Source organism: Crotalus tigris, unplaced genomic scaffold (genome assembly GCF_016545835.1).
Source record: "Crotalus tigris isolate CLP2741 ecotype Arizona unplaced genomic scaffold, ASM1654583v1 scf7180000017549.6302385, whole genome shotgun sequence".
Taxonomy (NCBI): Eukaryota; Metazoa; Chordata; class Lepidosauria; order Squamata; family Viperidae; genus Crotalus; species Crotalus tigris.
This window is the reverse complement of record NW_024096467.1, coordinates 2,897,124-2,908,909: the sequence shown is the minus strand read 5'-3', so window position 1 is coordinate 2,908,909 and position 11,786 is coordinate 2,897,124. Positions and strand designations below refer to the sequence as shown.

At 38.2% G+C, this 11,786-nt stretch overlaps 2 protein-coding genes across 15 annotated transcripts in view; one reads left to right on the top strand and one right to left on the bottom strand.

Moving 5' to 3' along the window:
• PHC3 (polyhomeotic homolog 3) overlaps positions 1-11,786 on the top strand; it is a 47,245-nt gene that overhangs the window by 19,736 nt on the left and 15,723 nt on the right. For all 14 annotated transcript variants that reach the window (XR_005556078.1, XM_039337822.1, XM_039337831.1 and 11 more), the window contains 2 exons: positions 9,240-9,477; positions 10,807-11,660. Coding sequence is in view for 13 of the 14 variants with exons in the window: in XM_039337822.1 (XP_039193756.1) it covers positions 9,240-9,477; positions 10,807-11,660 (1,092 nt within the window). In the remaining variant the exon portion in view is untranslated. The remainder of the gene's footprint in view (positions 1-9,239; positions 9,478-10,806; positions 11,661-11,786) is intronic.
• Positions 2,881-5,234, bottom strand: AKAP4 (A-kinase anchoring protein 4). The gene has a single exon (XM_039337869.1). The coding sequence runs from the start codon at positions 5,094-5,096 to the stop codon at positions 3,051-3,053; it is 2,046 nt and encodes a 681-aa protein (XP_039193803.1). The 5' UTR covers positions 5,097-5,234; the 3' UTR covers positions 2,881-3,050.

Below are 11,786 nucleotides of genomic sequence, written 5' to 3'. Positions count from 1 at the left end.
GGTCGAACGACCATTTCACGGGGGTTGCCAAACAACGCAGTCCACCATTTTTTCCCCTTTTCCTTAGCTGTGCTACTCCCTTTTATTCTATTGGCTTTTGAAAGCCAATAGAATAGACTCTCTTGAATAGAGTCTAATTCTATTGGCTTTCTAAAGCCAATAGGAATTGTCCAGGCTGTCTCTGCCCTGCTGAGCCCGCCAAAAATCCCATTCTGCAAACGGTGCTGCACCAGTTGAGTAGTCCTCGACTTACGACCAGTTGAGTAATCCTCAACTTACGACCGGTTGGGGGTTGTGACATTAAAAAGGTTGAGAACCACTGGTGTAGCCCAAAGGTGCTTTTTCAAGAGGCAACTGGACTTTCTTGTTTTTCTTTAAACACATTTTGCTTCTCATCCCAGAAGCTTCTTCAGCTCTGACTGGATGGTGGGGATGCTGTCCCAAATAAAAGTGTGTATAAAGGAGTTGAGAGGGGTACTTGCAAATTCTTATTATCTTGAAAAGTCTGCATTTTCATAGAATCATGGAGTTGGGAAGGGGTCATTGAGGCTATCCTAATTATGCCTAAATCTATACAGGTAGTCCTCAACTTACTTAACAAATGTCTCACTTAACAACAGAAATTTTGGGCTCTGTTGTGTTCATAGGTCAAGGACTACCTTGATCTGGATTAAAAAATTCCTGATAGTTCTCCAGCCAACAGTTTGATGCCTTTGGAGAAATATTTAGCTGTTGTTATCTAAGTAGTTGGTAGGTGCTGTAAAATTCGTCTCACTGTTAGGAAGCCATTTCCTTACATTCAAATAGAATCTGCTTTTCTTTAGCTTTCTGTGTCCTCCTCCCTGGGGTGAGAGCAAACAAATTTGAGGTTTTGTTCTGTTCTTCATTCTGCCTGATACTTTAAGTGTCACAGAAATGCTTCTATAATTGCAAAATCACTAAATCAAACGTTATTATAAAATCTTGGCCTTCTATATAAATGTTGAAATGCATTGTGACAAATGCTTAGACAGATCGGTTGGCCAGATTGGGTAATTTTACAGGACAGAAGACTCCCCCCCCCTGTAAGTGTGAAACTCTTCAAACTGGTAATGTTTTATATCTACAAAAATAATTAAGGTGTAGGTCCACCGTTAATAGTACTAACTCAAATGGAAAATTTGTGTTAAGCTAAAAACTAGATTGAGATTTAGCATTAACATAGTTCTAGTCATAGCACATGGTAGCTATTCATGTAATCTTAATTTAACTCTATTGTATTGTTATTGCTGAGTTGGTAGGTCCCCACCAGCTTTGTGTTACATGCTAAATAAAATGGAGCTGGATAGTTTTCAGTTGATATGACTACATTTATATTCTGCTAATCCAGATTCAGAGTTTACGACATTGTATAAACTTAGCCATCGAGTCCTTATTTTACCTGGTAAGCCTGCAGTGAAATCTAATTCATGTTATTTACACTTGAAATTAATGCTTAAAAGCAAGATGCCATGACTGATGAAAGCAAGGTCCATGATTCCCATGATGAGGAAGTCCCATTTTCTTTCTTCTTCTTCTTCTGCTCAGGTTGTGCATGATTGAGAAAATGTCTTACTAATTTATATTTGTTAATATAACCTCTGTGATTGAATAAAAGTTACAGTGTATGTGACACGGTATGATTCTTTCATCTTTTCCGTTATAGTTTGATTGTAGCGAAACTATTTGCTTCTGGATAAAGACGAGAATAAATTTATCCTAAATGTCAGAATGAACAGCTTGACTAATGGTTTACCAATTAAATTCTTAAGCAACTGGTGCAGTGTGGGCAACTGGAACTGCAACAGGGTTTGGTTCCAGCCTGTTTCCGTTGGACCACCTGATGTCACCGGGATTGAGTCAAATGATTAAATCCTGTCCCCAATGAAAGTGCTTGGAAATAAATGCTTCAGAAGCCAAGATGGTTTGAAGGGACTCATCATGGAAAATATGGGGCAACCAAAGAACAACAGTTGAAGGACAACAAGTCCTACTTCAGATGACTGCAGACTACTGAAAAAAAACTTTTTTTTTTTTTTACTGTTGGGGAGGAAATGAAGGGTCCTGTGGGCTCCCTAACCCATCAATTTGGAACACAAGACAGAGCTTCTCTAACTCTGTACAATTCAACATAATCTGTTAAATGATTGGCACCATTAAAGGATAAAAAACCTATTATGGATTTATCTTGAAGTGCCATGATCTGCTATTATGCTCTGCCACAGCTATATAGCAGCAATGAGTTTTCCATTGCCCATTGTTTTGAGCTAGAAAGGGTTGTATGAACAAGATTATTGTTCGGAAGATCACATTCCAAATCATATGCTAGATCTAAGTGGCATTTCAGTCAGTATCTTATGAAAGTTGCAAAGAAAAAAAATTAAGGGAATTTATAGCAAAAAAAGATACATCAGAATAATCATGCAAGCCACAGAGGAAAATATGCATATTGCAAAAATATATGGCTTATAGCCACAATTGCAGATTTTCAGACTATTTTTTAAAGGCAAAAAGTTTGCCAAAAATTAAATAGAATCTAATACCATTTGAATACCGTTAGTATTAGCAACTGGTAGATTTATAAACCGCACCTCCCCCCCCCAAAAAAAAAATCATCCTGATTTTTTTTCAATTCTTTGTTCTTTGCTTTTCTCTAGTTTTCAATACCGCTTTATGGGGATGGTAGAAATCTGAATGGCTACAACCATGCCGCACCTCTCTTTTTTTTTTTTTGCATAGTTGTTTATTTATTGTGCAGTTTTCTGGAATCCTTGGATAATATGATGGTAAAGCTAACTGGGACTTGGCTATCTGTAAAGGTTTGTTTGAAGTGATCAATAAACAGCCTGTCTCCCCCCTCACTTTTTTTTATTCTTTTTTTTATTGATGAGCTTGCCCAGCTACCCTGGTTCAATTCAGTGCATTATTGCTTGCAGTTGGGTTGCAATGGTGGTATCTGCTGCGCCAGAAAAGAATGGTTTAGGCGCCTACGCTGGGGACATGAGAGTAACATGAGAGGGAAGAGTTGGTTCTTACAGGTTAGCAAGCAGCCATTCGACCAGTCCACACTGAGGCTTGCATCCTGACATGGCATCCATCTGTTGTTTCTCGTAATACTTCATTACTTCCTGAACAATATCTCCCACGCTGTAGCCTTTCTTGACTGCTTTATCAGCCAGCTGTGGAAGTCTGTCTAGTTCTCCATTGTGCTCATTCATGAAAGTGAGGTTTGGCACATTGAATTGTGAGGCAACCAACCACTGGAGCACAGCTTGCAGTTCTTTGTTTTGTGTACTGTTGTTGCAGTTCTGGTTGTTCACAATCACCTCAGATCCTGTACCTATTAATGGTCTCCCATTGCATCTTCCATCAGACTCATTGCCTTTAGCCATCAACATGCACAACTTCATCACAGATTCCACCAATTGGTCAATAAATTGTCTGTTGATCTGTTCCATATTGTCATACATTTCAGGGCATCCATTTGATTTTGGTAAGGCCCTTTGTGGTCTGCTCTCGGTGAAAGCAGGTTGTTTGTAGCCTTTGTCAAAACTCTCGTCTGAACAGCCAGCTTCTCTTAGTACTTTCTGGATGATTGACAAAAGAATACTTGAGATATCACATTTTTGTGATTCAAGGCTATCTTGCCTTCCTCCACTTGGCCTTGAAGTATATTTGGAGCCACCAGATCTGTCATGGACATAGCCAAATGATGTAGTATTTGACTCCCGGCATCCCTGGTCTTTGTTTTTTTCTAATAGATGTTGCTGTATTAACATTAATGCTGTTACAATAAGGTCTTTAGCATACACATCCATTGAACAGTGTTTATCTGAACCCTTGCTTCCAGATGGAAGAGGTCTCATCTGGCCATTTCCTCTGCCACCTAAAGGGCCATGCATCTCACCCTTAAGTGATGCGAACTGCAGTCCTTGAGATCTGGAGTCACAATGAGCACCAGCTTTGAGTGCTGCAAAAGCCAAGCTTTGAGATTTTTTATCGTCCCCTGAAAGTGCTTTAAATAAGCGTTTCACCATTGCTTCCAGAATCTCAGTTGACTTCTGTGTCCCAGCGTTAAAAAGGTTCTTTTTCACAGTATTGATGAAATCTGAATCTGTCATGAGCACTCCTGTAACATTGTGTAAATTTTTCATGGTGGAATCAATTAAGTCAGATATGACATCTCTGGTGTGTTTGAGGAGAACCTTCTTTAATACCACACAAGCTGGTGGAGGATGCTTTCCCTTTTGGACTTTCATTGTTTTCATGAATGAGAACATCATATCTGAAGCTACCTGATTTGCATACACCATCAGTCCTTTGCTACAAGAACCATCATCTTGTGCTGACTGTTTTCTTTCCAACATTTGTCTGTCTGCTCCCTGATTGTAGCCATTTTGCTTACTCTGATTAGACATCTCACCATAAAAGAGTGAAGTCTTTCTGGGGTCATCATGGGATGGTTTGGGAGACAGCTTGCCATAGTCATCTCCATTCTTGCCATTAGATCCTCTAATTGATTGACGAATGCATCTTCCACTTCCTTCAAGTTTATCCTTCATTTCTTTGTGTGCCATTTGAACTACTAAGGAACAAAGCTTGTTAACATAATATGAGAGGTCATCTCCTCTCTGGCTACAAGAGCCTCTGAACGATGTGTCACTTCCCTGGGACATCTTGTCAATTGCAGGCGATTCGTAAGCTGATTTACGAGGGCCTGAGGGCCTTAGTGCATGCTGAAATCCAATTGCGTATTTCTGAAGATCGTTGCTGAGCCAGCTCACAACGTTAATTTCTTCAGAGGAACCTTGTTTGAAAAGGCAGACCGCTCCTTCTGTATTGCTGTGCTGACTGCGTTCGTTGTCCTTAATTACAATGACTTCTTTTTCTTCAAGATTACGTAGGTCAAGGCAAGGGTCAGTGGCACTTTTACGTCTGTTTCTATCCTTTATGTTAAGGTTAGCAACATCAACAAAACAGATAACTTTACGATCTTGATCCCTTTCTCCTTCAGGGCTGTATAGATCTACTTTGCAAAGGCCAGATTGACTGTGTAACCAGTCAATCTCATGAGCCATACTATGTAAACGGAACCAGAATTGAAACCCGGGTCATTGACCGCTCTTCTTTCAGTTTTTGTTGACCCTGCCCCTGCCCCACTCAAGATGTTGCCTCCTCTCTTAGCTTTCCATGCTCTTGTGCTGGCTGGTAGCATATTCATTTGTGTGCACAGATTGTTTCTATGACAGCAGTGACATCATAAAGCAGTAATATCATCCAGCAGCCAATCATCCCTTGGTCATGGTTAACATTAGATTGTTTTGCAGTTCTCATTGCTTAACCTGCACTAGAGTGAAACCAACGGAATAAAATCATCTTATTAAGGATATAGGATTTACAGAAAAAGTATTTAAACATTGTTTAAATAACCCGTTGTTTAAAACGCTATAAAAAAAACAAATACCATTGATCCCAAAGTTGTTTTATTTCTCCAAAATTTATATTTTATTACATTTCATGAAGCTTGATATACTGCAGATTTGAATGTGTTTTAAGCATAATCTCTTCTAATGTAGGGTCTTTGACATCTGTCCTTACAACAAAAAAGGAAACCTTACTTTGTCAATTAAGCCTTGTTTTAAAAATCTGCCCACTTATTCTTGAATTACTTTCCATTATGGTATGATAATTTTCATTTTTCTTAACTCTTATTGTTTTTGTATGATTTGCATTTGCAGTTTCTTCATATCATCTTTGTTTGCCTTTATATAATGATATACCTGGAAATAATTGGTAGGTGAATGAAAAAAAAAAACGTAAGATGGATGGAGTTCTTTAAAAAAAGACATCAAGAGTATAATAATAAAACATGACAGTATCACAGTAAATCATAAGAATAACAGCCAATATTATTACACAGATTGAGTGAAAATAAAGAGGCAATTACAGGAGTTAATAAGAGAGACCAATCTTCAAAGAAGGATATATACAGGTAATTCAGGTTTGTAAAAATGGTATTAATAAAAAAGCTAAAACTTTTGTCAGTTGAGGTGTCCAAAGTACTCAAAACACCAATGGGTTTCTTCAATTATGATGCAGCGATTTTTGTAAGTCAGCATGAATTTGTCAAAAACTCAACTCATTTCATTTTTAGATCTGGTACAAATTGTGGAAGGTGTTGAGTAAAATATATTTCGACATAAAATATATAATAGTGTTATTATAATTTAATTAGCAACTACCGGCTGTTAAATATGGTCTGGATATTATGTCTAATCACTGGCTTAGACATAATATTTGAAAAATGGTACTTAAACGTTTTATCAATGATTTCTCATCAAACTGAAATTCAGTATCAAATGGAGGCAATGTAGTTGACTGTGGGCGAGTATTCCTCATTATTTTAATTAATGATTTGGACAAAGAGTGGGAAAAAAATAGTTTATCATATTTATAAATGATCCAAAAGTGGATGAGATCACTAATATTCCAGAAGAAAGAAAAAATGTGATACAGTATAGAGTAGAGCAGTAAATTGAAAATAGTGGCCAGGAATTTAATAGAAACAAATGCAAAGGAACCAGATATATTTAGCTTTAAGAAAAGATTAGTGCAGAACAAATGCAAAGGAACCAGATATATTTAGCTTTAAGAAAAGATTAGTGCGGAACAACATTTTCAAATACATGGCAATCAAGACCTGCTCTATAGTACAAAAATGTAATACATATAATGTTAAATTGTAAGAAGGCAAATTTAAGTCAAAAAACTTCCTAAGAACAGAAGTTCAACACTGGCATCTGTAACCACTTGCTCCCCTTTCAAAAAAGTATGGTTCTCCTTCACTGACTATATTCATGTAAATCTAATTAATCATCTATCAGGCATACTTTAATTATATTGCTTCATAGAAAGTTGCAGCACATAGTAAATTGTAGCTACTCTCAAAAATAAAGAGTCGGACAGGTTTAATATTTGGATAGGAAAGAACCCAGAAATCCCAAGGCCATAAGATTAGACAATGTCCCAGGAAAAGGCACTGGCAAATTTATTTCCATATCATTAAAAAAACTAGCTGTAATCTCAGTGTGGAAGAATAATCTTATCTTTTTTTCTGAATGGGGATAAGACTCTGTACCCTAAATTACCCTTTTCTTTCTTTTAATGTTTATTTCATTGCTGTCTGGAGTTTTTAAATAATAAATTACAATTCAATAAATGAGATTTTGACCTAAACCAAATTAGTTTCAGGAACACGTCTACAAAAGTCTGCATTTGATAACATATAGCCAACAGAATCAAGGCAACAGTCACTTCAAAATGCATATGTGAAAGGCAGAAAGAATCTTAAAATAAGTTTCATATTTAAAAATTTAGAAAATAGTTTGTGGAGTCCTTGGTTATTTGCTTACAGGCGTTTCATTCCCCAAATAGGTAAGACTTTCAGTGCTAGAAGGGAGTGGGATTTGCTCTCTGTTTATTTGTTGGTCAATTTCTTTCTTTTTTTTTTTTTGACAAATTTCACAAGGTATTTTCAATACCCTGCAAATTATAGCGAAAACACTGAAAATGTACTAAGGTCTTTTGAGAGAGCTATAAACGTAGGAGATTTTGATAAATGTGGAGAGAGGTGGCTGGCGCCAATGGAGTGATTAGACAGAGCTTAGGTCACCTCTGCGGCTTGATCTATTAACATTGAGAAAGTCTTAAGGAAAACAACTGGGAGATTTTTCTTAAAAAAAAAAAAACTCTTGAAAACATGACAAATACTAAATGGGGAATATGCAGAAGTTTCCATTACAGAATATTTTGATTTGGAAGTTATCCAGTCTCAAAACAAAGCTTTCTCTGAGATTGCACTGTTTATGGACCACTTCAAACTGCCTGATTGGAACAGTTCATAATGGAACTTTTGTTCTTCCTTGCTACATTAGCTCTTCCAGTGAGCCAGGAAGTTCCCAAACTACAGGTAGTCCTCAATTTACAACAGTTCATTTAGTGACCGTTTGAAGTTACAACGGCACTGAAAAAAGTGACTTAATGATCATTTTTCACCCTTACAGCTATCACATGATTTACATTCACATGCTTGACAGCTGGTTCATTTTTATGACGGCTGCAGTGTCCCGGGGTCATGTGACCATCTTTTGCGACTTTCTAACAAGCAAAGTCAGTGGGGAAGCCAGATTCACTTAACAACCCTGTTACTAATTTAACAACTGCAGTGATTCACTTAACTAATGTGGCAAGAAAAGTCGTAAAATGGAGCAAAACTCATTTAACAAATTTCTCACTTAGCAACATAAATTCTGGCTTCAATTGTGGTTGTAAGTTGAGGACTACCTGTACCTGAGTAAAATGAAGTGTGAAATGTGTTTCTCTACAGATTTGTTTTTCTATATTTTTGACATAGTGGTAAGCATTTTGGAAAGAAGTTCTGCATGCCAGCCCTAGTCTGCTTTTTCTCCTCCTTTTGTCTTTTCCACATTCACTGTCTTTCCAGAACACCACAAAACATAAGCATAGACTTGCACTAAATGGACTGAAATCTGAGAAAAATGTTTTGTTCCAGCCCATTGTCTTGGTTGCAGTTCTTTCTGCTGTTCTTCAAGTTTGTTTTTTTTTAAACTGTCCATTACACTTAGTCTATGTGAAATTGCCAATGCAAGGCTTTGTCTATGTGAAATTGCCAATGCAAGGCTTGTCAGTTTAATTTAGACTATATTCTTTTTCTCGACTAGGACAATGCTTTTGTTATTTTCAACATTTGGCATATGTCTGACATTAAATACTTGTTATTGTGAAACTTGATCCTGGTTTGTTTTTCTGTCACGTATTGAAAATACCCAAATTTTTCCAGTATTAGAAAAAAAAATGTTTTAATCCAGAGGGGTGTGTATGTGCGTGTGTATTTAAATGATTTATAGAGTTTCCCATCTCACAACAGCAACTCTGGGCACCGTACAAAGATTAAACCCATCTAACAATATGTCCCCCATGATCCCCTGATTAAATCAATAACCCTGAAAACAAAAAAGCCACATCACAACAAAATTCACCTAACTTCCTAGCCTAAGCCTTATGAAAAGCTGATAGAATCAAAGCCATCTAAATCTCTGGGAACAATTACTGTTCCTCAGAGCAGGCACAGCCACAGAGAATGCATGTATTTACATGAAAAGATGCCTTTAAAAATATTTATTTGCTTCTTTTTTTTTTAGGTCCAGAATTTGACTTTGCGGAGTCAGAAGCTGGGTGTATTGTCTGCTTCTCAAAATGGAACACCCAAGAGCTCTTGTCAACCCCAGACATTAGCTGTGTGTCCTAGCAAATCTGTAACCAGTGCCAAAGCCAGCCAATCAGATCTAGAAAGCAGAAGGAAAGGAGACAGCCCAAATGCTGAGCCTCGAAGTCCAGCTGTTACCCGTACGTCAAGTATTCATCAGTTAATGGCACCAGGTAGGACAACCCAATTACATTTTTAAGGATGTTCCTTTACAGTTAAGACTTTTGTTTATGCATTTGTCAATTTGTTGCCACCTCAATCACCAAGTACCAAAAACACTTGATTTGTAGTCATTATTATGTCAATTGGTTTGCATCCAATAATGTGTCGGCTAAGGTAAAAAATCTGAAGCTCTATGAAATTAAAGGAGGCTCTTCGTTGGTGGGAATTCATTTCATATGAAGTACTTGGACTAAGGGAGCTGAAGTCTCTGCTGTCTCTTTGTGTCTCCTGTATCTCAGATGTTGTTAATGACTAGATAGCTGTGATATTAGGAGCACTGATGAGATGTTTCCAAAGAAGAAATCTGATATACCGTAAATGCCGGCGTACAAGGCGACCCGGCATATAAGACGACCCCCGTCTTTATAGCCGGGCCGCATTCCTAGAATGTCGTCTTATATGCCGGAAACTACCAGTATTTCCGACGTATAAGACGACTCGGTGTATAAGACGACCCCTGTCTTTGGCGCCGATTTCAGCGCTCGCAGAAGTCGCCTTATACGCCGGCATTTACGGTACCTGAATTATTAGATATGGGACGTCAGCATTTACAATATTTTAATTTATTAAAGAAAGCTAAGAAAGAAAAATGAATCACCTGTGTATAAACATTTGAAAAGGTTTTGTCGCTTAACAGAACTAGTTGTACTGATTAGAAGAATTGTAGTGTTTCAGTACACAATTCAGTAAATTCAGAAATTAGTGGGCATCAAATATTAGATTCAAAGCTCTACCTGAAAACTACCTTTGAATTACATGTAGAAAGTAAGCAGCATTAATAACCCAGTACATATATTTTCTTTGCCCTGCATTGGATCTAGAAAGTGATAGTCATTGCTTTATTTCATTGCTTAATAAAATAAAGATAAAGTGGGATTTATTTAGTTCTTGCTGTTAAAGTTCAAAGCCAGACATCTATTATATATCACTTAAGGTACAAGATTTTTTTTCTTGCTTTGAATGTGTTGTTTTTCCTAGAAATTCAGTTGTATAAATCCTTTGATAAAGCTGCTTAGGTTAAAGGTTTCTAAAATTATTTTTAAAAAACAGTCAAATCAAAACATCTTAGAGATTACTTTATGCAAACTTTTAAGTTTTGTTGTACACGATCACAAATGCCTTTCTCTTAAGGCTTTATCAAATTCAGGTATCATATGAGATATAATGGGTAGACCTACCTACTTAAATATTGGTATTTATCTGAAAATAAGCATATTTTAATGGCTTTCTGTGCTCTTAAGGAGATATTAACTGTAAATTTTCCCATTTTTATTGTGTAGCCTCATATTCTCCGATGCACGCTCATTCCCTGTTAAAACATCAGCAGCCCCCTCTTCACTCACCACCTTCCAAGCTCTCTCACCATCAGCTCATCTTTCAGCAGCAGCAAGTCCAACCAATCACACTCCAGCAGCCTCCCAGCCACGAAGCCACTCCGTTCCAGCACTGTACCCCCCTTCAGAGCCATCCTCTGACTCCAGAACCTGCCATTGCCCCATCCCAACATTGTACTCCTGTCCATGCCCACCCTCCTCCACTGTCTCCAACCCCAACCCCATCCCCACAACAATCCGTTGTGGTATCCCCACTACCGCCTACTTCGCCCAGCCAGTCCCCAAGTATAATTATCCACCCCCAAACTCTTATTCAGTCCCATCCACTAACATCGTCCACACTCCAGTCCGAACATAACCCCATGCAAGCTGACCACAGTTCAACAGAATCAGCATCACAGTCCACCGCTCTTCCTCCCCAGCTGTCCCCGTCCCCAGTAGTCCATGTGGGACCAGCAGATCACCCTTCCGTGCTGTCTCCCAGCCAGCAGATATCATTGCCATCATCTCACCAACAGTACCCAACTTTGCAGCCAGCGCCAGTTCCACTTTCAACTTCACAGTTGCCCTCAACTCTAGCCCACCCTCAGCAGATGCCCCTTCCTCCTGTTCCGTCTTTGCCAGTCCAGCCTGAACTTTTGTCCCAAGATCAGGTTTTGGTACAAAATACCTTAGTTTCTGAAGAGGAGCTTCCTGCTGCTGAAGCTTTGGTCCCGCTGCCGCTTCAGACTCTTCCGCCTCCCCAAACAGTTGCAGTAAACCTCCAAGTGCAACAAGCAGCACCTATTGAGACCCCAGTGGTAAGCCTCTGGTGAATGACTTCTTATCTAGCTTTAAAACTACCATATGTGTAAGATGGACAAGTGAAAGCTATCTGAAATATTTGTTGGCATTAGGTTCCTGCTGAGGAACCAGAACTTTGAAGC